The following is a 26,073-nucleotide window of genomic DNA, read 5'->3' on the forward strand; positions in this document are numbered from 1 at the left end:
AAAGACATCAGCAATAATCCTTCAAAGCTTCCTTGTTTAGCAGAGAGAAGAGTTGAGGATAGACCTCTGCTTTTATTTCTGCTTTGGCTGACCTTCCCATTACATTTATTGTTTTCCCTGTATGTCCACGGGCATGTCCACAGCTCCCACCCCGCAGCAGTACAAAGCGTCCTGTGCTCTGGGCTACTGCTGCAAAGGGCATCCCATATCTGAGCTGGGTTCGATCCTGCTGTAGAGCTGCCTGTTGGCAAAACCTGAGCTTGGCAAGCAGTGGGTAAGAGGCCAGAAGTAGCTTCAGCATGGAACAATGTTACCTTAACAGTGATGGCTGGGACACTTCCCCCGTGCAAGCTTAAACACATCCTGATGTTTTATTCCAACAAACGATATGCAGGGACAAATGTTTTAAGAGTGAAGGGGATAGAAAAATAATCTCATTAAGCTACAGAAAAGTAACTAAAAAGGATGGAAAATGCACTAGGTAACTAGATGCATAATACTCCAGGGACACCTTGCAGCATTTCCCAAGGCTACAACACAAAGAGATGTAATCAGTAAGAAACGGTAAATAGAAAACGGAAGATGAGCTACAGGCTTTGTGAGAGACTTTAAACCTGTTCAGAACAGAATCATTACTAGGGTCATACTAAGATCAAAAAGAGAGTGAAATGGTATTAAAAGATGATGAATATTCAGAACATGTAATACTAATGTTCTCCTATTCCAGAAAATGGTTCTTAAATTTCCCCATTGCCTCTTACTTTGCTATACTTTCATAAAGACAAAAGATGCATCTTTTTTTTGCCTGACTTGCAGTGCGGCCTGTAAATAGCTATATTGTCACTAATACTCACCCAAAACAGACTTATTTTAAGCCACATTACAAAGTGTGAGCCAGCCTTCAGTGCCTTTATTCACGTCGGATAGCACCTTGTAATCCAACAGTTGCGGATGCTGTTTGAGGAGCGAGCGGTAATGCCACGATGGTGTCACAGTCTGACTCTCTGAACACAGCCGTCGACTTCTAAATAGGGACTGAAGTGCTAATATTTTGTAGCAATATTTGAGAGCATTACTACTTCATTAGAGTGTGCTACCTTTACAGCCTTACCTTGCTCTTCAAACAACTGTTGTCGTTGTTGGATTATACCAGGTACGTAAATAGCGATTGTAGAGCCAATAGTTCCTGCCAACAGTATTTATTATTTCTACTGTAGACCAGAACACTGTCGTGCTAAAAGCCGTACGTAGCCTGCAGCCTCCTCCCTCCGCGAAAGCACCGAGCCCTAGTGCTGAAGGCCATGGGTAAGCACTGCCTCTGGAAAGCAAGCAAATTATTTCGGCGACTCAGGCACGCACCACAGTGGGTGATGCAAGGTGTGAACATTTGTACAAGCTAAGCAGGAATTTATGTATTTTTTAATGTGATTTCAGGTGACTTTTTACTTAAATATATTTTTAAAAGAAAAAAAAAGCTAGGCAAGAAGCTAGGAGGCTGTAAGGGATGGCAAAGGCTGTGCTCCAAGCATATAAGCTTTTGATATATTACCCAAGTTAAATTAAAGCTTCCGTAACTCATTTCACTTCATTAAAGCACTAAAATAACAGTGCAACTTTTCAACGGCAGGGATTAATTTTTGAAGCAGTACAGGGGCACTTAGTTTCAATGCCTGATGTAACTTGATTGAATCAGACAAATGAAATAAGTGACCTCTATCTAGCAAGGTTATAGTTATAGCTGGACTTTAGTCTTCTTAGACATTAGTCTTAAGAAGATTTGTGCTGAAGTACACAAGAATGGAAATTGCAATGTAAGAAGCATACTAAAATATCATAAAAGAGGTGATGTGACTTGCTTCTGGAGTAGGAAGGGTTAAAGGGTGCTGTAGGGGTGTTTTAAATGCTGTTTCAGGTCAGGTGTTCACAACTGTGATGCCTCAGTAACCAGATGTTCTCTGCTGTTCTTATTAAAATGTATTGTTTAATTTTAAACAAATGTTTTAAATTACCTTAATGGTAATGCTCTAGGGGAAATGAATTTCTAAAATCATTTTTCAGGCACTGGACAAAACAAATGCTGGCCTACATTTTTGGAAAGGATGAGAGATGTCAAGTGCCCTCAATATTTAATACCTAAAATTAGATGTCTTAAGAATGGAATAGTTACTTGATGAAAATATGGTTCATTTAAAGAGGATTAAATTGCACATAAAAATTATCCACCCCCTTTAGAAAATTTAGACTGTGTTTAAAAAACTAGAAATCCTGGTTTTATCTTACAGTTTGCTCTCATATAGGTGACCATAAGTCTTTTTTTTATAGTAGATCCTTTACTCTAAAACTCTAAATGCAGTTAAGACTTTGGAAGATCAAGACTTTCCTTTGGCTATGTCAGGCAGAATTAAAGGTACCCGTGGCATCTATGAATACTGGGACATATGCAAGGAGATACCAAGCAATTGCAGCTCAGGCTGTAGAGACCCACATTTATATGGGGTTTAAGTTTCAAACATTAAAGCAACTGGGCTTGGACCAACCAGACAGAGGAGGGTGGAAGTGAAATGAATTCTGGAGTGATGAAATTACTTTGGACAACTTAATGAAAAAAAATGCTCAGATCCCACTGAGCCATTAAATGATTGATTTCCACATGGAAGCACCCATCTCCCCTGACAAGCCTTTGACAAAACGGGTTCTTTGTTTTCATGTGGAATGGTTCTTGACCAAAAGATTAAAAAGAATGAGGGGAGAAAGGGACAGAAGGGGTTATGAGCCCAACAGACAGGAGAAAATATGTTGAAAAAGAAGACTGAAGTACTTGTGCATTCATTAAACATAAAGGTAGCATTTGCAGATGTTTGGATTGCTTAATATTCAGGCTAAGTTGATGGTAAATTATATAAGAACACAAATAATTTTAAATCTTCCAATATATAATTTAACTTCTTTTTTTTTATGGTTGTCTTCAAGTCCTGATATGTCAAGTAAGTTAATGGCAAAACATCAAAACTAATTTCCTTGAGATCACGGAGTAACTACCTTTTGCTAATTTGGAGCTCTGAGGTTCTGTTAGAACTTGAAATCACAATGGTCAGCATCAGATTGCAAGTGGCATCCCAAAGGGCTCGGAATTAATCTGTTGAGGCAGCCAAGCTACCAAAGCAATCACGGCTGAACATACAGAAGTCCTGCAAACCGCGGCATCCCTGATAACTATTGCAACAGTCAACTTTTGCTGTGTGCAAAAGCTGAATTTAAGATGTTAATGCTCTAAATGCCATGTCACTAACCATTTTTGGAGAGAAGTCTCCCCAGATATAGCCTTTTCTCAAATATTGAAAGAATGTGCGAATATCTTCACAGCCATAGTCATACTCCAGTTCCTTCCTCCGCTGCTCTTTGTTTCATTCCTGCCTTCTGAAGTCTGAAATACTCTAACATTTCTAAAATGAGTTGTAATGAGTCCAAAGAGAAAAGTTTGACTTTTGTTTTCTTTAAATCCTTAGAGATATGTACCTAAATGCTTTCCCCAATTCTATCAGACTACATTATTTCCCTCCAGACAGATTGTACAGTCCACCTCTAAGGTGCTCTGGTTATTGCTGAGATAAGCCAGTTCAGACGAATACAATCTGTTTTCCAAGGGCTGGTGTTCAGAGCCAGCTGTTGACTGCACTCCTGGCAAAGGACAAGAGTCTGACAAATTTTGTGTTCGCGCTAGGAAGCGAAGGTCCCCTTATTTCCTACCAAGACCCTTTGTAAGGGTAAGACCAGTTGCCTGTTAACGCTCGCCCCAGCAGGGCAGAAGCAGAGGAGGGGAGTGCAGCGTTGGCTCCACTTGCTGGGGAGAACAGCAGAGCCAAGACAGCGGAGATGGGAGCTGGTAAATCCTTGCTGGTTTAAGCCAACAGTAACTTTTTGCCTGGGAGCAGACAAAAATGGGAAGACTTAACTCAGTGTTAGGGCATACACTGGTTAAGTCTGTAATGGGAATGTGGAAACTAACTCTAAAGATTGGAATATGTGTGCTTTAGGGCTAATTCAAATGAAATGCCAATTCAGGAAGCTCTCATTCCACACACCACAGGCTCTGGCTGGGTTTTGCCACACACTACCAAATTGTCTCCACTTCTGAAGTAATCGTGCCAAGAAAGGAAACAGCATAGTAGTACCCATTGTACAGGTCCACTGCTTTCATTCAGTTCCTGTGGATTCAATGGCAGAATTAATTGCAAAATAAAATGCATGTAATTGGATTAATTAACAGTACATTTCAAGGTCCTAAAATACAGAGTTAGCCGCAGGGTAAATGCACAATGCAGGTTTTTCCTGCGAACAGACAAGTGCTATTTTTGGAGCTGTATCTGTATCTCATCGAGGTGTGCCTTGCTTAAAAAGCTGCTAGGATAAGAAATGGGGCTTTGAAGGGGGAAGATAAATACTATGTAATTAGGGCTGCAGGACAACAAAAGGATTATTCTTGAATATAAAATCATTTGAGTGAAGTTGCTTGAAAAATAATTATACCTCAAATTGCTTGCATGGGGTCTAATATTTTCTTTGCAAGGACTTACAAGACTCATTGAATATTTATGGACCTGGAACATAAGCCTGGATGAAATTTAAAACATAAATTTTATTGCAATTTATTGTGATGAAATTCCCTAGCAGTTGTTGCCCCAACCTTTAAGCCTTAATAGACAGGCTTCATGTTGCAGAACACAAGCCCATGTGATAAATGATATCAAAGCTGAATGCCCTTGATTGATGAACGCTGCCTTGTTGGATGACTGTAAAACAGTCCTGAGGGCTGATCTCACCACTATTTTGGTTGTTTTCTTTTTTTTCTTAATGCATATATTGCAGAAGGGTTGTTTGTGCTTCTGGTATGGTTATCACATGCAAATGAGCATGCTGTTTCCCAGATGCAGATTTCATATTTATAGATTAAATACAGCCTGAAAAATCGTGTGTTAATTACATTCTGAGGGTGTAGCAGAATTTCTCACTTCAACATGTTTCGTTTTGCTGGAAATAGTACAAATTCCAGATCAATGTATTTAGTTGCTTGAAGCTTGGTAATAAATATATCACGCTTTAGAAAAAGCTTTCTAATCATTACTATTACTAATCATTTACCATTAGCTCAATGCTTAGACTTCTATCCCACATTATGTATTTGTTTTTAATAATATGTATTTCTCAGAAAACAACCGATACTATAGGATGGGGGGTGGGAGGAGGGCTAAGGATCAAAGCCAAGCAAGCAGACTATCAGAGATACACTGGCAGAGGAAGATCTGTGAGAAGAGGTTTTAAGAACAGGACTCCCTGCAGTCGGCTCAGTTAGCTATAAATGGTCCTTTTTTTTTTTTTTCTATTGCCTGTAAAGCTCCCACACCACATACATCATGCTGAAAATCCACGTTCTAGGCGTCCCTCCTTTAGTATCTAGTTTGCTGTGGCCAAAAGAGACACTGCAATCCCACGAGAGGCCTCACCACTCCCTGGTAACGGAGCTGGCCAAAGAAACATGCCTCCTCCTGAGGCAGCAGGGAAAACCCACCAGGCTGATTCAGTTGCAGATTTAGAAACTGTTCAGTGGTAGATGTTGGCTGGTGGCTTTTAAACTGAGAACTAGCCCAGATGTACTTACATCCCAGTATGTCAAAGGACACACCAGAAATATTTAGAAATGTGCTCAAACGGGAGCGTAGCAATTCTTGTGTTTGAAATCAGGCCAGTTTTGCCTTTGGGGATTGTGTTATTGAAGGCAACGCTGAGCAGAAGCCCATTACAATAAAAGGGAGGGAAAGTTTTGGAGAAGTCAACATACGACATTCAAATTACTTTCTTGTTTACTGTCCCAACAGTTGCAAAACATCAAAAATAAAGAGGAAAGCTTAAAATACGCAGTGAACTTCATTATTACACAGAAAAGTCTGATACAATAACCATTCAAATCAATAGAAAATTTCTCACTGGTTCTCATGGGGGCAGGATCCAGCCTAATCAAAGCAAACAGAGCTTCCCAATAACAAGTAGTTAAAAATATGACCCCCCTTTTTTTCTATAAATGTAAGTCCTTTGATGACCAATTATGGATCCAAAGTTACATCCATAATCATTGGGCTGGCAGAAATGATTAGTATGGACTTCAAGCACAGATAAGTCTCACTTTAAAATAGCCTGCTGTAGTATATTACAATATATCCTGAAAGCCACAAATGAGAACGAACAGTACCAAAATATGTAGTAAATTGAAAATACCTTTTTTCCCCCCCTTCAACCCTTTTTAAAGCTCTCATAAATCTTTTAGTAAATAAGTAAAACACAGAGGTACCAAAGAAACTGGCAAACTCAGAGGTAGTTTATGTAACAAATCATCTCTGTCTGCAAGCACGTCTTGCTGCTGCGGGCAGCACTGTGCAGTTCTGGAATCTGAAGCCATGTACGGCTGTCAGGTGCTGTGTCAACCTTCCTGCTCTAGTCCCAGGACCTCCGAGAAAATGCTCGCATAGGACTGTTTGGCCATATCAGCTTATCTGAAAGCAATTCAGGTACTTAGAGGGCAGAACAAAACATGCCCTATACTCCTCACTTTCCCCAAGCATCAACATTCCGTTTGCTTTTTGGCCCCCTGATCATTATGCAGTCAATAGACATGTTGATCTTTCAGTCTTAAGAAAGCTTTCATCTTAATAGTTTTATACTTGGTATATGTAACTAATCTTAGCTTTATGAACATATACGTGCATGTCACATGTACCTGAATACTTTCAGATTGGTATAATTGGAAAGAAAACTGCTACTGCAGTTTGGTTAGGATGCAACATGATCAGAACATTTGATGTAAGCTCTATGTGGTGGAGTGCTCCACTGTGTACAAGAAATCATCCTCTCTTTGAGGCCTTACAACAACAAAAATCTTGTGTCTGCTCAAGGAGTATATTTCTCCTATGTGATCTTACAAAATGATACTGGTCTGTGATGAATTGGTACATTAGAGACAGTGTGCTGAATTAGATAAATTTGATAGTTTGAAGTAGCAGGCAACTCCTGTGATGTTGGCATGTTTGAATAGAATAATAATGCATGTCTTACTATCTCTTCTAAAAAGAAACCAAGAGAAACCCAAATCTAATTACATATTCTCATTAAAGTGCTCTACGCAGACTGCTGGGTATCAGCTGTAGACTTGCAATTCACTGGAGTCTTAGGACAAGATTCTGATAGGCTTTTCTTTCACTTTCCCATGAATGATGTTTCTTCACGTAGTCTTTGGCCCTTGTTACAATTTCTCTTTCCATAATGGGGTCATTCATCAAACTCTTGGACAGCACAACAAACTCCTAAAAAAGATAAAGAAAATAATAAATTTAAGGTTCCTTGAAGTTCTAATGATACTGAAATAGCTTGTACCCGTATCTTGATTTCGGTAAAGCACTTCAACTGTGAGCCAATATATGAAGCTGTTCAAAGTCATTTTTCAAGGTCAAGTACCATAGTTTATTTATAAACAATGATCAATAAATAATTATTTTACTTATATATTATTTTATGCAGCCCACCAACTAAGACATTTAAAATCAAAGACAATCCCGAGACTGTTAGGGCAAATACGGGCAACAAATTTAATAACACAAAAATTGTTTGCCTACCCAACTGTTAGAAAACCAGGCTGGGTATAAATTAAATAATTCACCTGGTTTCCTGCATGGAGGACAGCTGGCATCAGATTGTTTGATCTCAGCTCAGCTAAACATATCTCACTGCTACTGACATCTTTAGTTAATTTTATGGTAAGACTGAAAAACTTACTACATAAATACAGTCACAGTATAAAGATAAGAGCAGGCATGCAGCAACAAGCTCTTCCGGAATAGTTGCATCTGGGCAGTTACAGATACAGCAGCGTTAGCTCAACAAGCTCTGCAAAAAAGTCATATATGAATTTCCTTTAACTTTACTGGGCAAATACTAGACTTTGCAGATTACAACTATTCCTTTTCCTACTCCTCTGCCACTCTAATTTAGTTCTAGGCAAGAGAATTTGTGAACTTCAAACATCTGAAAGGAGATTTGATGTCTGAACTAATCTATTCTGAGCAGCTGGTCTTAATTTTCTATCCAGAGACAACTTCCAATACTTCAGCTTGATTACAAACGTACTCAGATCTTTGCAAAACAGTGTCTTGGTTCAGCTCAGAAAAAGGGATAGCTATTGTGTTGATGGAAAATTAAGATAATACATTACTACACAATTGGTAGTAAAGATCAGTGCATAGGGACATGGGGAACAAAAAGGATGGCAGAAGGAGATATATTATTTACACAATCTGTCAGCTATGAAAGGAAATACCACAAATAAGACCAGAGTTCATATCAACACTAGGTTAACTAGCAAACTATACTTGAAAACCTAAGTACACAGTGTATATAAATACATATACAGATATAAAATCTTTGGTTACCACAGCATCAATGTTGCTGTTGTAACGCAACTGTTGGCTATGCATAATACATAACTATAACGTGACCCCTGGGAAACGCTGATATGTGAAATCACATTGAACATGTTATAATCACTGCTTTGACTCCCACTGACAAGACAAACTATCAATACATGCATCACTGCCATGAAATTCAAATAGTTGGAGATGCACATCAGTTCTGTTGGAAAGGTTTGTAACTACATAATAGAAGAAGATGATTTTCATACATGCATATTAACGATAACCTCTTATTTTACATAAAATCAGTACTGCTTGTAATCTTTGCTCTGCCCACAGCACTGAAAGAGCAGCCTCTGGAGTAGCCATGAGGGCCACACGCTTCGCATCCAGCCTGCTTTCCATCCACAATTACCTTGCATTCAGGTACGTGTTAATTTATCTAGCGTATTCAGCTCCTTACTTGGGACCCATGTGGTCTGAAGAGGGTGTTTTCTGACTGCTTGTGAGACTGTCCCTAAAGAAGATAGGTGAGTCTGATCTAGAGAGTACCCTGAGGCTGCGTCTATCAGACACTGCCGATACAGCCAGTGACTCCAACTTTAGAGACGTGTTCTTTTCCTTCCTCCGTATCTGCCAAGAATACAGAACAGGGAAGGTGGGAAAGTTTTACATGACTTATGCTGGCTTCATCCAATTGCCTGTATAATCACAGTAATAAATACTGTTCACACTGAACTACATTCCAACTTTAATTTTATGCTCCTGTGGAGGATTTTATTTAAAGTAATGTTTAAAAATAATTTATGTAAATTACCTAAGAACAGAAGCAGCAATGTAACATTTCTTGACAGGTTGTCCTATTAGCATTCTTTTAAAATGTGGATATAGAGGACAAAAACTTGGAAACATGTAAATGATAGAAGAAATTATATCCTTATTCACAGTTACAATACTAATGCTGGGGATAATTTCAGGAAAATGCCAAACTGAGTCCAAAGCATAGAAGTTGAGAAACTGCAGGAGGGAGAAATGGCAAATGGAAATGGAGATGGAGAACAAGGACTTCCCAGCTTTATACCTACTTCTTCTACTAATCAAATGTGACCACCTTACAAGTCACTTGCAGTCTGACTGGAAGCCAATAGGAAGATTCACTATGACTTATCTGGGTTTTGCCTCATACTCTTCGAGCAGCCGGCCTAGCTTGCTTTCAGTTTTGGATGCTCAGCTTTAGATAGCAATAACTTCATTTTTCAGGTGCCTCCCTTAACTCCAACTGACTTGCATTTCAGTTGTAGTTTTGTGGAAGTCTGAAGCATGGGCTCCCACTTGCAGACTGCAGACATTCAGAACTCAGAGCTCTTTCAGAAAATTGAGCATTTAATTTTTATTTTCTAAAAGTCCATGATATATAAACTACTTACGGTGTGGCAACATCTCTCTTTATCAGCTGTTATGATGTAAGTATTTGTGCAAGCGATATTTGCACAAATATTTGTGCACTTTCATATTTTGTTATAGATGTGAAGTAAGCTTCACTTTTGGTGAAAGAGGAGCAAAATTCACAAACTACTTTTCAATTATCAAACATAATTATCAAACTTCAGCAGCCAAAATGAAGGAAGTGATATGCATGCTAACTTACTACTTAGGGGGACATCCGTATTTCTAATAAGCCTTTTGTTCACATACAGAAATGGGTATAATTATTATATATGTGACAGAAAAACACAGTGTAAAAGTTGAACCTCAGTAGTTAGCCACAACCCAGAAAAAACAGGGCAGAAGATCATCTTGTGTACATCCAGAACTGATATTACACATGCCCTTTTTATGGGTAGTACTTCACTTCAAACACAGGCATTTTTCAACAGCAACATCCATAATACATTTTTCTCCTGGTAAATTGACCAATCATCTTTAAAGAAAATGTCAGCTTCTCCATATAGTACTTAAAAGAAATTCTGTATAAAATTTTGCAGAGACCCAGAAATACAGGTATCTGGGAGATAAAGCTAGAAAATGAGTGCACTGAGTAAAAAGAATGACTATTCCTTCAATTACCACGAGAACTACACCGGTGCCGCAGCTCACGCATAATGAAAATAGGATGCATGGTTAATATATTATTTATATAATGAAAGTAAGTCTGCAATTAAACCATTTCATACCAGCTTCAGCAGATAAAAGAACATGATTCTTAAACAACAGAGAATCACCCCAGGGAAGGCAAATGCCAGATGTAAATTCAGAATAGTGACAGATCTACCTAGTGGCAGGCAAAGCTCAGGAGTCAGCTGGCACATCTGCGTACTTCACAGGGCAATGGGCCAGTATTTCTAGGGGAGTATAAACAGTGATTGCTGGCACTGCCAAAAATTGCAAATTAGTCTATTCAATGTGAAGGTTCAACGGTCTAAAAACTTCAGCTATATTCTGGCTTGAAGCCCTGGTAGAAATGGCATTGACCCATGTTTGGCAGAGGAGACCAATGTACCTTCAATGTATTGCTGCCTGTCCTCAGCTGAGCTGTGTTTCCCTCTTACCACTTCAAAAGTTGTCCTGCTGACAGTAGTCTTTCCGGGTCCCGCTCTCTCTCAAACTCTGTTTATGCTTGGCCCCTCTCTTACTGGATTTGAAGTTTATTTACCTCCTGTTTATTTAGCTCCTTCTGTGAGCTTTTACAGATGCTGAACATCATAATTTTGAAACTTAGGATGCTGAATAACTCTTTGTGTCTTCCCTTTTAACATGGTTTTGCATTAGTTACTGCCCAAAAACCACTGCTATTCTTATCTCTCACTTATTTTTCTATTTCAGGTCCCATTAACTCAGTGTCAAATATTCCATAAACTTGTAAATTCAAGTAGTGGCAGGATCAAACCATGATTTAAAAGTAATGTGCACCGATGATGTAGTATCAAGGACAAGACGTTTCATAGCTTTTACTTCTACATTAACTGTTTCAATGTGAGTATTGTCTTCAGTGATTGGCACGGCTTTCGCTATTTCCAGTCATGAAGCCTCAGCCTATGTGCAAATGGTTAATGATGACTACAGTTACGCACACAATTTTCTACTTTTCTGTAAGCCACAAAAGCTCACTTTCAGCAAGAATAAAAGAAGAAAACCAATAGCATTCACAATTTAAAATGATTCTCATTGTGTAATGGTCAATTTATATCCCTCTAATCTAGCTTTCAAAAGATAAGATAGCCCACAGACCAGACACAATTGCTCATATCTAAGCTAACCTATTGCAAAGCTTTCCCTCCCCAGATCAGTAACAACTTGAAAATAAGCAATGCTTTCTACTCTTGACCTATGATACAGTCTGTATCTTCACAACCAGATAGGATCCACTAAACTTAGCAATGAAAATTTGACATTTTCTTAAAAATCTTTGGTGGCCCAGATTCTTCAAGACAGAGATGGACTTTCCCAAGCACCTGAATACAATATTAATCTCTCTGTATGATTAAAAGCATTTTCCCTAACTAACCTGCTGCAATTGAGGTTACAGCAGAAAATAGTTTACCAGATATATAAGATGTCAAAGTAATCAGAGTAACAAAAAACCAGAAAACTTCCTTCCAGAATATATGTTTTTTCCCATCCCTGTTGTCAGACTGAATCTTCTAAGGCAGTATTCAAAGCGCCATGGACAGACTATTCCTTCTTCCAATAATAAAAATATGAGGAATACCTTGAAACTGTAAGTGTTCTAACTTAACCACATTTCTTCAATCTAATACAACGCTTAACCTCTGATAGATTGTGTACAGTGGTTTAAAAACTGTATTCGATATGGTCTGGGGAGATAAGGAACAGGAGTAAATGGTTACTTTATCTTTGAAACCATGAGTGACGATGATTGAGCTCATCTCTGTAAGAAAGTTTTTCAACAACTCTGCAGTGGGATTAGAGTATTAGCCTGCAAACAAGTATTTTCCTGACCCATTTGCAAACTTTGATAGTTTATAGTTATTTGACACCAATGAAAGTATAAAAGGGCTTTTATTAAATGAGATGCAATTGCTGTTTTACAGAGAAAGCAGGGATATTGCTTTCCTTTCTAAGATAGGGTAACTGCACAAACATTAGTGATTCCAGTACAAATATCACCTAGGAGTATGATAACTAAGATGGTAATGCAAGTTACCATCTTCACTTAAAAGAGATTCTGCATACTACTGAGAGAATAACAGCAAAAAGGGGGTCAACAAGCAGCAGCAGAATAGGGGGGTTTCTGATCTTTGGCACAGCACGTTGCAGAGAAGGGAGCTCAGGCAGAAGGGGTTTATATAAGATATAAACTAAGATTATAGTGTTCTAGACATATTTCTAGCCATACTTACAGCCTGTGACTCTAGTTCAGATATACAAGAAAGTTCTTAGCCATTTGTACAGTCACTGATGTCACTGGGACTACTTCTGTGCTTAAAACTGCACTTTCCTTTAAGTGAGGAAGTATATAGCATATTTTTAATTGATCTTGAATTCCAAATAAACACTTGGAATGTAGGATGCTTGGAGATCACAGAAGAGGCTTCTTACAAGGATGTATGATGAAGCTAATTGGGTCTGGTATGAATAATGTATTTTAATTCCAAGCCAAGTATAACCGGCATGTTGAGGGAAACAACAGAACGTATCAGAATTAGTATCAGGAGAGCCATCAGTCTGAGTGTTAAACATGATCATATATCCTTGAAGTTCTGAAGGAGCATATGGAAGTCAATGGGCTTTTTGCAGGGAATACATGTACAAATAATTTTACAAATAACTTTACATCTCAGCCTCCACTAGCCTGGAAGTACCCCATTTCCAAGGGATATTGCAAGAAGAGGGAATACTTCCCCAACAAAACAAATTCCAGAAGTTAACAAAGAAATTTTCTTGAGAAACCATTGGAAACGCTGAATATTCCAGAAAAAAAAAAAACAACAACCAAACCATAAGCTGCAAGAATTTTTCTATTTAAATAGCCTCCAAAACTAACAGAGAGAACTCACCTTCCTGAAACACAACTTAATAGGATGCATTAATCACACATTCCACAAAGTAAATAAATATGATACATTTTCTACTTTGCAAAGTTATCAAAAGGACTATTCTGGTAAGGTTTTTTTAATCTTGAGTTGGATAAAAACACTAAGAGAATCTGTGTCTGAAAGTCATCTTCCACAACATATACGAATATGTAACAGCAAAGCCATAATGCAGGAAAATATACTGAAATGAAAATTTCCAGCATTTAAATATGTGTAGTGTTCCCTCTCTCCCCACTCTTGCTTATCTTCACAGAAACTCCATTCTAACACTTTGCTTAATTTTAGTCATTAGTTATTTTCTGACCGAGCAGTATCTTGGACCTTAATACCTAATGTATTAACACTTACTGCTAGAAATTATAGATAATGTATTATCTAAAACTTCAGGCTCATAGTTCTCTTTCGGTTAGCTACTGCTTGTCTAATATGAGTTCATATGTCAGTTAGTACTTGAAGGGAGATACGACATACGCATAGCCTCCCTTCCAGGGTTTGCTTATGGAACCTTCAAAACTAAAGTGCAACAAGTTGATGAGAACCCAGCCCCATTCAGATGGTAGGCTCTAAAGCAGCACAGGCTAGAGAAACATTCAGCAAGGCTGACACCTAGTACAAGTTTAGTGAACTGCAAAGTGAACGTGACAACAGCAGAGATTCAAGAAAGGCAGTCTAACACCTAGAGGTTCAGGAGAATCTGAGAAAAACTGCTGAGAGTAAAAGCCAAGTTTCCAAATAGACATAAGCATATAATGGAAAATCAACCTAACTTTTGGAAGGAAAAGGTTTAACGATTTATTGTTTTCTTACCTGGGGATCTGAAAATAGCAGTCCTGTTTCCTTATGTTTTATTATTGCTGCATTCCCAGGAATGTTCCTTGCCAGCACTGGAATATCTAAATCCATTGCCTAGAGGAATATAGAGAAAGGAAACAACAGCTTATTAGGATTCAGGGATTTTGAGACGTTAATGATGACAATTTTAAAATTAAAAGCAGAAACAACAAACCAAATTTCTTTCCCATCTCTCCAATTTCTTAGTTGAAAAACACCATGTCTAAGGTGATCTCCTACATGGAACTTCTCTGAAATAATTTGTTTTTTGAATCACAGAATCACAGAATGGTTTGGGTTGGAAGAGACCTTTGAAGGTCATCTAATCCAACCCCCCAGCAATGAGCAGGGACGTCTTCAACTAGATCAGGTTGCGCAGAGCCCCGTCCAGCCTGACCTTGAATGTTTCCAGGGATGGGGCATCTACCACCTCTCTGGGCAACCTGTGCCAGTGTTTCACCACCCTCATCGTAACAAATTTCTTACTTAGATCTAGTCTAAATCTATCCTCTTAGTTTAAAACCATTCCCCCTTGTCCTATGTCCTATTTTTGTTAGTCTTGTAGCTTTGAAAATATTATCAGAAGCAATAATCCAGAAAATCAATGGATAGCTGTTTCATCCTTTATTCTTTTCCACCTCAAAGTATGCCATTTGTTTCCCATTGGAAGCTCCTGACATCTGGTAGGCTTGAAGAAGATAAAATTAAGGTTCAGATCAAAGGTTGTCACTGTAACTCCTACCGTTATTGTGCATAAATAAGAACATTAGTTCATAGCACTAAAAGCCAGTTCTCCCCAAGAAAGTATCTGTTGTCCTGTTCCATTAAAAGATACTTTTCACAGATTTTCTACAATGTGCAGAACTGGAGAGAAGTGGGTAGTTCAATGACAGTGAAGGTGACCATGGAAATCACTTTGCTCCTTCTCCTCAGTTCTGATTCCTACTGGTCCTATAAGACTCTGGAAGGAGTTTTTCTTTTGACAGCATCTGTTACGATAGCCTGTCTTGGACTTTGAGCGTTCAGGGAACGCAGGGAAGTGTGCAGTGATGCAGCTTCTGACTGAACTATACCAAGCAGGGGAGAGAAAAGGTTATGCTTTCAGAACACATTATGCTACTGGTATGGGACTCCTCAGAGACCAAGGAATACATCTGAAAAAGTAGGATTTGATTCCACATAAATTATGGGCTGGTTACTTAGTGTATTTATTCATTTGTTTGTATGTATATCTGTGTGTGCATGTATGTATATACATAAAAAAAGAAAAGGAAGTGTGGGGTCTCAACATCATAGCATTTCAGGTTGCCTGCAGAATCAGGAGCAGAGACACAGCACAGCATCTGTTCAAAACTAGTAAATCATTTCCAAGAGGCCTAACACCTGGCAACTTTTTAAAATACAGCTTAGATTTTGAAGTAACTTGTGTGCAAACCCTGGCCACTCAACTCTATCACTCATGCATATCCTGATCTGAAACTTTAATTACTATTGACGAATTTGGAAGTCTTAAGATGCACTGACTGTAAAACCAGAAAAACTCATATTGTACAATTATCACAGTGTCAAACAAGAGAAAGAAATTCACTCCCCCAAATCTTCAATCTGTTGCATACTGATTCCCTGTCACTTCAGAGTGAATGCATTTTTAATTACTGTCATTACATTCCCGGATGGAGAGCAATTTTGCTTCAGTCTACATAGCAAGAAAACAAAACTCCAAGGAGAAAACCATGCTTTTTTATAGTTTGGACAAAACTGAAGACAAAAATACCCTGGCTGATAATGTACAGAACCAATTATGTTTTGAACAGTGAGGGACTGTTGTGACTTAGCAACATGTCTTAATAGCTTAAAATATCTAAGAGAAACACTGTTTAAATCACCACTGCAGATGAATTTACTCTGGACAAAGAAATTCTATAGTCCTTCTGGCATGAACATCTGCTTTGCAGCAGTTAGCTTTAAAAATAATAATAACCCTTAATGAAATAACCTGTTCTACAGTTTGTTCGGAAACTACTGGATCAGCTGGAGGTAATTCAGACAAATAGATTAACGAACTGAACACAAACCAGAGTAAATAAATGAGAAATATAAGAACCACAGACCAGATTTCTGAATTTATCTAAGCGTCTAAAGTTGTTGAGATACAGCTTTTTTTAAAATAAAAAAAGAGTAATTTTGGTGAGAGGAAATACAGGCTTTGGTCATCCACAAATTATTTTGTCATTTGCTCTGACTTCGCTGTTAAAAAAAAAAAAAAAAAAAAATCTGTTTTCCAAAGGTAGATTTACAAAATCGTATGATCATAGTATCTACTTATCAGTATAGCAAAGTTCATAGAACTTCAAAGTTCACCCAGGAAACGAGAGATACTGGTGCCCCACTCTGCCTGACAGGTTTTGAATCCGCAGGTCGAGGAAGTTGCTTTTGGCTCTGATTACCAACTACAGACCTAACACGGGGTTTCCACAGAGGCACCAACATCTGAAAGAGACAGAATTTCTGATTCAGCAATTTTTCAGCCCTTCCTATTGACAGGCTTAAAAGCCTTTATGTTCAGTCTGCTGGCTGTTGATCTTGTTCAAACATGTTCAATGAGCAGGGAATGAAGATACTTTACTTGAACTTCTGAACTGAAAATCAAGAGCTTGATAGTGGCAGTGAAGTGTGTCAGTGTTCCTTGTCACCTGCCTAAGGCCCTCTCCTCACCTCTCCGTATTTCTCCTTTTAAAAAACAAAACTGTGAGAGTATTTCAGGTCTGGCTACTTTCCAAACAAGTGATTGTCCATTCAAGGGAAAGAGCACCATTAAAAAAAAAGAAAGAAAGAATGAAAGAAGAAAACACACAAAATACAGCACAACCAGCCCAGGACTGATGGTTGGAAGTGCCGCTATCCCCACAATAGTTACCTGCAAGACAGAGAAGTTTGGAGTTGAGCATGTCAGATGCGGTGAATAGTGGCCACTGTCCATTGGGCTGCACGTCGATAGTGATCATCAAGTATGTGAGTGTCCTGTGGCAGTTCAGTGTTGGGCTGTACCTAATGTGTGTGTGATTGCTTAGGCCAGCACAGTATTGCTGTACTGCGGTTTAGATTGAACTGCATACCAATGAATTATAGCTACTGAAAGACAGAACAGATGGCCAAATACATAAGATAAGGGGCTGGCTTTATACCAGCTAGCCTTAAACAAATGGATTGGGCTGTAAATAATTACTGCATGAAGTGGCTTAGAATTTAATTTAGATACTTAGTCTATTTTTAAGCAGTAAAAAGAATCATTTGTATTGTTGAAAATATGTATAATTTACTGACCTAGGTTCCACAAATAATAGCATAAAATAACATTTTAGTCCATTGGCCATCTGTTTTGTTACATTACTCTGACTGCAAATGTGTTTTAATGCTATTTCAGAAGGATGCAGGGTGTAAATTTCAGCTTTGGAAGCATGTTACACAATAAGCATTTCTAACCAGCAGTGTAAGGCTTATAGAGTAAATACAGGTTTTATTTACTATTTTGTCTTCTGGATTGTCCCTCATTTTCCTTCTCCTAGCCTGTGCATGTTTCTGTTGGCCCCTCTTCAATTTTACTGCTCAACAACATCCGTTTATTTTTATACTTTGCTATGGCTTATATTCCAAATTACTAGGCCTGTACTTCACGTTGTCTAAGACTGGATTTTGCCCTACAGCAGAATAGAATCTGGCCATCTTCCTTTTCTATGATGATTTTTTTTTAATTGGTTTTTTTTGGTAAAAGCATAACAATCTAATGATTTTTACAACAGTTGGAATACTCTCAAGAGTACAGAAGTACTCTGAAGAAATGGTGCTGGAGTCAAAACCTTTTTTTTACCAACTACATAGAGAACATATAAAATTTTCCAGTAGTCGCGCCTCTTTCACCATCACATGCCCAGGAACATGCAGAACTCCTGAGCTTTCTGAGGAAGAGATGTATTTTAAACACTTGCTATAATGCTTGTTTTCTCTTCTTCAAATGCCAAACAAAAAAAGAGATCAGTTAGGCAAAATCTCTAAGATATCTGTACTAGATGACAAAGTAAGTAATTATGGTTTCTAGTTCTTTCATACCTTAAAGCAGGTTGAAATAGATATGATTATATATTTATCTCATTTATCTATTATATATTTATCTTATACTAAAATACTGTTTACAGATTCATGACCTTGTTAAATTTTGAACTTTCAAGAGAATGAAAGTTGCATTTCCAAATTCAAGCAAGATGTTATCTCCAGCCTAGGACCAAAAGGTTTTTATACATAGTTTTCTGCCTTATTAATTTAACAAGATCTTAACAGATGGCCCTTCCTACTGCTGGCCATCTCAAGCAGGGACATGACTTTATTAGATTGACACTTCCTCTGAGAGAGAGATTTTTACAGTAGCATATTTTATAAGATGTCATCAAATCCCACTGTACAACTGTCTAGTAAACAGACATAGAATACCAAAACCCTTATAACTTTAGAAGAATTCAAACAGGTCTGAGGTATTAAAAAGGGCAAGCTTCAGACAGTTTCTCAAGAGATAACTAAAGACCTAATTCTGCTTGTAGAAAATCCTGACTCAGCTGGGACCAGAGCTGTTGTCTCACAACACCTGTGCCATGTCTATTGGACTTTCCTTCCTATAATGCAAGATTTCAGTTTGCACCTGTAATTGGTAACTCATTTGCTTGTAACCAACATGCACCTGAACTAGCATGCTCAGGCTTCTGAAAGCATGTCAGCTCTTTTTATCCCTGTTACGTGACTTCCATGATAAACTCCAAGTTATGAGTTACCTGTTCAAAGATCAGGCTGTTCTTCCTCCACTATTCAACAACAAGGCAATATAGGACTGAGGCTGGTGGAAAGAAGTGGGTTACACCTATGGTTATAGATTTTCCAGGAGGAAATATTCCACTTCAGAATATTTGAAATTGCATTTTATCTTCAACACGTGATTATGCATGAACACAAAACAAACCTGACTATTAGGTTTGACATTATTCCACCAATGTAATAATAGAAGAAAGGAGAGCAGGATATTTTTCTCTTCTTTTTATGAAAAAGTTATCATGTACAAGGAAATAGCTAACAGCCTACTATAGATCAAATCTTGCACTTAGAAGAGAGAATTTAATTTTTGCACTGTGGTCAATTGCCAGTTTATTTTAGCATGTTTAGCTGTTAAACTCAGATTAAAAGTAGATTAGATGTTGATTAACTTTGTTTTTAGTAAAGGTAGTGTCTTCAATAGAATGAAATGTAATCGTAAGACTAGCCTAGGACATGATATGCACAGTTACATGTAAGATAAAAAAGTAATACTAACTAATCTACTATATATGCATAAAAATACATATATATAAAAATAAATTCAACATGAAAAATTAAAATGAATACTTCTTGATGATTCATCCTAATATAATCTTTTCTGATGTGAGAAAAACATCAAAATGGAGGAAGCTAATGTTGCAAGAGTATATAAAGGCATCCTGCATAGAATGCTCTTTTGCCAGAATAGTCTTGTAATTCTTAGAGAAAGAAGAGAAATATCACAGGAAGTATTTACTATTCTGTTCGTGTAGTAATTTTCAGTGAGAAGAACAGTTGTTGTAGGGGGTCCTTTTTTTTTTTTTTTTTTTTTTTTTTTTTGACAGGCTTGGGTATGAATTGGGAATAAATTACTCAACATAACTGTGTAGTGGAAACTTAAAGGAACAGCTTTCCACTAGAGGTGGTATTTGACTATTTAATATCCCTGATGGGATAATTGAATAGTTCAGCCACATAGAGAAGAGCTCAAATAAAAACTTTCCTTGTTGATTTAGTCTTATCAGACTCAAAACTTGTCAGAATTGCAACTTCAAAAGAGGAGAGCAAAAATCAGTAATTCCTGAAGCAGGCTCAACATTACTTCTGAAGTAAACCGGCATTATCTTTTTGCTTTGAGTTACCACGTATTTGTTAAGACACAAAACTTACAAGATTGCTTCCTCTCTTGATAAAAGCTAAGCAAAGTGCCTTTTAACTGCTCAAAGCTGATGGGAAAATTTTGGGGAAAACTATACCAATTGTCCTGTCAGTCCTGAGTTTGCATAACAATTTGTATCAGGCCAAGCACACTTCCACTTCTGTTGCAGATGCTGTGTCTCTCAACAGTCTTTCTGGTTTGCTTTTTTCCCTCCCCTTTTTCCCCCCTTTCTAACTCACTGACACTCTCAGGAAATAAATGAGATGATTGTTTTTTGGTCAACTATTATGTGAGTAGTCCTGAAGGGAACATGTAACTGGTGAGGAGGAGGTGACAGTTACTTAACTTTTACTTCTCTGAGTCAGTGACTTAGTTGTGGCTGTGTACTGTGTTGGTATACTCCATTTCATCTCAACTACTGAACATACAAAATTTGTCTAGCCTGCAACACTGATAACTTGGAAATGTCACAGTCTGTAGTAATCGTTGTTTATAGAGTATTGTTGCTGTGAAACAGCATCTGCTTCCACCTCTGAGCATTGGCATTTTAGAAAGGAAATACACATTTGCTATCTTACCACCACCTAACTTTCGTAATTCCTACAATGCTCCCTTAGTTCTTACTTATGAAGATGCTCCCTTAGTTCTTACTTATGAAGGACTTTCAGATGTGTGGAAGAAAAGCATGCTGAAAATGCAACATGTGATTACTCATTAGAAACAGAAACAGGAGATTCACTAATACAAATCATGTAGTAGTTTCTGTGATCTGAGGTCATCAGGAACCAACATTCAGCAGTCACCAAAAAAAATGGAATAGTAAAAGGCGTCTGCCCAAAGAACTTCCACTTTAAACACATTTTTTTTTTCCCTAGAAAGCATCTGATACTAACCAGTGCCCTACTTTGACAGGTATGAAATAAACCTGGTTATTAATTTTCAATACTGATGGCAAAAAAATTAACTGAGCGTGTCATTCATTCATTAATCATTTCAGAATTAAATAACCAAATACAGCTCTTAGATTGCTTTTTGAAAGGATGTAAAAATAAATGAAAGTCTATTCTAGCAACATTATAAGGAAGTGGATGTTGAATCAAGAATAGTGACAACCCCAGTAAATCAAAATGATTCTTATATCTCAGGTCTGTATTGTTAATTTAAGAGGATTGATAAAATTACATTCTGTCCTTTAAAAAATAAATAGACAAGGCATAAAAAAATGTCAGTTCAAGGGAAGAAAACCTTAATTACTAACACTTGCAAAAAGAAATATTTTAGTTTTGTCTTCACTAGCTTTGAAACATGGACATAAAAAGTTGACACACATTTCCAGTGATAAAAGGCGATTTCAGATTCACTGTAACCTCACTGAAAAATATTACTGCTAAGATGCAATTACCTCCAGAATTGCAGCAGACATCCCCTCTGAAATGGAGCTGTTCACCACAGCAAAGCACCTTTTCATAGCAGCATGAAGATCATCTTGTGGTATCTCCTGTAATAAATGTACTCCAGGTGCCCTAGAAATAAAATGCACACAAGTAGGACACCTCCTAAGAACATGCTCTAACAATTCTTCCTAAAACTTAGGGCAATGATGGAAGGTGGTCAGAGCAATTCAGGCATGGTTCTGACGCTAACAATCATTCGCCCATGAGCAAGCCACTTTACCATGTTTTCATTCGCTTTCTATCTGTAAATGTGGTTATAAACTCAGTACAGTATACATCGCTATATGCCACTTCATTGTCTGTTGTTCTGAAGTTTTATAGTTGATCACTTAACATCATGCTCTGTTAACCACAATCAGTCTCATAAATGAAGGAGCTGAGTTCAATGGAGAGGGGTGCAATTTTCCCTTGAAGAATTTGTGTAATACAGGGAGGATGCATGCAGATTTATGAAAAACACACAGTTTAAATACTTAGGGAAATGGAGCGCAATCATCAGAATGGTCAACTGCAGGAGATGCTGACTTTTCAGATGCTGGCTTTTGGGGATGGAATGTGGTTCTGAAAGATCTCTTCTGCTTCCTCTTTTATTATAAGCACTCTTCTGTTCTGAAGGGTTACCTTTCTACTGTCCTCATCTTCCTCAGATTAATGAAGGTCAATCAAATCAAGGGTGAAGGGTGGAAAAATAGGGTAGTTAGGCGCTCAGTCTCAGATGAAGTGAATGAGATCTTTAAGACTCGTGATCATTTTTGAAAAGCCAGCATCTCCTCCACTTGATGAGCCTGCTCCTGCCTCTTTAACCTCAACAGGAGATCACTAAGCCAGACAGAAACACAAGTGCATTTGACATTAAGACCAGCTCCCTGTCAACTAGACTTTGTTAAACTTTGCTTTTCTGATTGTGCAATAACATCCAGCTTCTGTAGAGATACATAACAATATCAACTGGAGTATAAATGCATGATGACAGGAGTCATGTTTCCCGTGAATAACCTGATAGAAAACAAAAAACATTATCTCTTGCTCCAAAAATGGAATTGCAAACCACATATTTTACGCAGATTTTATTATCAGATATTATCAATCAGAGATAATATGGTTGTTCTGTTCAAGTCAGACAATTCTAGGTTCTGCAGACACAAAAAAAATCTCGTTTCTCTAACATTTATATCCTTCAATCAGGAAGCATATAAACTAGGGACAGAAAAAAGCTATACAGGGTTATCTGGTCCATCTACTCATTTACCCACAAACAGCAAGCATGCAAAATCTTGCAGAAGCCAGGGTGAAAGAAAGCATTAAAAGATCCAAAAGAATAATAAATATAAATCACACTAAATCAGATGTGATTTAACACAAAACATGAAGAGATCTACTGGTTATTCTAAAATTTAAGATGTGTAGAATACCCAGTCTGAGAATGTTACATGCCAAACAATCAGTACACATTTGTTAGTCATATAGAGAGTTGTGCATGTATGTTCATTTGTATATACAAAAGAGCATTTACACACATGATTTAAAAAGCTAGTCAGCCAGCTGCTTTCACTTGGAGCAGATAAAAGGCTTAACATTAACTTCTTACCTTTTAACTTTTTCCATAACTTCACTTGTAATAAGTGGATCAACCTAGAAACAAATATACATACTTATATGGCGCTACTTTAGCACTATAGCATGTGTTTGAAATACTCAGAAAAGAAAAATAAATTTTAGCATATTTTTTACTAGAATATTTAAATGCATGAATATGCTGAGCTTTAAAATCATACCACAGATCTGTAACTTGGTAGTTACATTTGACTCTTCAGACAAACACTCTCATGAGTGACAGACACTTAGAATATCCAGCTAGGACGGTGAGTGCACAGTATAGCGGAGCGTGAATTGACTACTCCACTCTAAACCTTTAAGTGACTACTCTAATGCAGCTTTGGGCTACTGTCAGAAGGGGAAGTTCCATTTCTTCCCCCCTGACATCCCTCTGGCTGCAAGTTCTAATTAAAGCTAGATCTATTTAACATGAATGACTGTTTTCAGATGACTCTGCTAAGGCTAACATGATTCAAATGACCGATTTGACAACTTGCTGTCTAAGTGAGGAACAATGCACTGACATGCCAAGCAATTGTCTGTCCCTTTACGTATGGAGTAACCAACGTGAGGAAGAAAAGTTCACAAGCAATCCGCATGTAAACTGAGATATCAGAGCTAGATGTTACGCACTGACTGAAACATTTGTCTGAAAACTAATAAACACAAAATTCTAAAATATAGTCTAACATGAAGGCTTGAGTTATTAAAAAGTTGCCTAAGCTGGGTAATTAACTCCAGCAGGTTTATTTACAAAGCTTAACTATGTCTGCTATTTTCACTTAACATGATTAAAAGAAATAAACAGAACTTGGAAATCCTTAACTAGACATGAAGAACAGAACTAGACTTTTTTTATTAAGGCTGACTGACTACATTACATTAATTTATGATAGCTTGCACAGCATGCAGCAGTTGTAAGTACTGGGAACAACATGGCTTTTTTTTTTAATGCATGTTAATATTTTGGTTTTGGGTTTTTTTTTCACATTATGAGATAGAGAACACTCACAAAGCATTTTAGAAAACTCTTTTGGAAAAAAGTCAGAATTTATTTTGTAACTATGATTGTGTACTTTGAACACAAGATTAATTATTTCATGAAAACAGGGCTTCATAAATTAAAAGATTCAAGTGAATCACTCTTGCACTAAGGAATGAATTCCTACTGAATGCAAGAAATAAACTGCATAACTGGCGTTGGACTAGATGGCCTTTAAAGGTCCCTTCCAACCCAAACTGTTCTATGATTCTATGATAACTGCTTAAGAAAGTATTTTTGGTAATAGCAGGGGGGGAAATCAAGTGCCCTTTCCTGAAGCACTACCTGATCCTATCGACAGAGTATGATAGAGATCCATACACTAAACCACTATGCCATGTCACAGGTTCCTTGGATATTTCATACTGAACTTCACAATTGCTATTTCTACATAAATATCTTTTCAGCTTTTTCCCCAAAGTACTATTTTGATGCTGAGTTCCTCTCATGAGGAACTATACTCCGTTTCCATTAAAATCAATGGAGTCCTTACAAGTGATGTAATGAACAGCGGGATATGGTCTTTTGCTCTTCTACCTTTAGAAGGATGAGAAAAACTACAGCCTGTGACTCACAAAATTTGTAAGATATCAATTTCTATCCCATCTACTTCTGTGGAAGCCAAGAAATTGCCATCTGCCTCATAAACAGAACAATCCTTTAAGCTGTATTCTTCTATTGGTAGCTATTCCAAGAAGCCTGGCCTGAATATGAGAATTCAGTTAAAATATTACTTTCAGGCTGGGTGTAGCAATGACTTAGAGAAGTGATCCCCCTGAGCTACATTTAGGAACTTGAGGGGGCACAGTTATCTAACCACTAGCTCAATATAACAGAAATTAGATACAACATAAGCTGTTCAGTAAGTTGGAAATGCACTTAAAAGACGTGAATGCTTCCAAAGCCAACTGACTATGGCAGGATGCCTAGCAACTGAGCACAGTCTCAGAAAAAGCTACTGAAAAGAAAAGTAAGTTACTTCCACCCAAAATGTCTCCATGATCCAGTTCTTCCACAGGTAGAGTGTTTGTTGCCACATTTTATTTTTTCACCTATCAACATAGCAGGCAAATATGATCATCAGTTACCTATCATCTTTTGTTAAAAAATCATCCATCTAGAGGAAGAGCCTTCAGAGAGCTGCACATTTCATCAATTTAGCAGAGATCAGAGGAAGGCAGCTTGCGTAGTATGGATAGCTTCTATCAGAACAGATGAGATAAGATGACACATGGGAAGGGGAGTGGGCACATCGCAAGAAACCACACCTAAAGGACCAGATACGCTATTCAGGAAGTTCTACTCTGCTGACGGGCAAAGAAACATCTGAGACATGTTCGACGGTGCAGAAAGTCACAGATCAAACGCTGCACAAAGATGAAGGTGCCTGTTAAGCACAGGGCCTACTATGATCAAAATCTAGGAAATCTTCCATAAACACACTATACTAAATTGCTGTTATATAAAAATTGACTCAGACAGAAGCAATGGTCCAGAAACATTTTCATTATAATGCTGCAACTACTGTGGCCGCCTAGACTTGGTAGGGAAAAACAGGTCTTAGTACATTTAAAGTTCTGTCAGAATACCACCCAGAGTACTAAAGAATGAAAAGCTCTATCTGCATGCATATTCAATTCGGATA

General features: G+C 37.7%; 1 protein-coding gene across 1 annotated transcript in view; it reads right to left on the bottom strand.

The window, feature by feature from the left end:
- Positions 1–6,809: 6,809 nt before the first annotated feature.
- Positions 6,810–26,073, bottom strand: part of GLT1D1 (glycosyltransferase 1 domain containing 1) — a gene marked incomplete at its 5' end in the record, with an annotated part of 55,297 nt that continues 36,033 nt past the window's right edge. The window contains 4 exons of the mRNA XM_009587155.1: positions 6,810–7,352; positions 14,318–14,416; positions 21,739–21,859; positions 23,379–23,422. Coding sequence (XP_009585450.1) covers positions 7,206–7,352; positions 14,318–14,416; positions 21,739–21,859; positions 23,379–23,422 — 411 coding nt within the window. The remainder of the gene's footprint in view (positions 7,353–14,317; positions 14,417–21,738; positions 21,860–23,378; positions 23,423–26,073) is intronic.

This window comes from Fulmarus glacialis, unplaced genomic scaffold, assembly GCF_000690835.1.
Source record: "Fulmarus glacialis isolate BGI_N327 unplaced genomic scaffold, ASM69083v1 scaffold15331, whole genome shotgun sequence".
NCBI classification, from domain to species: Eukaryota; Metazoa; Chordata; class Aves; order Procellariiformes; family Procellariidae; genus Fulmarus; species Fulmarus glacialis.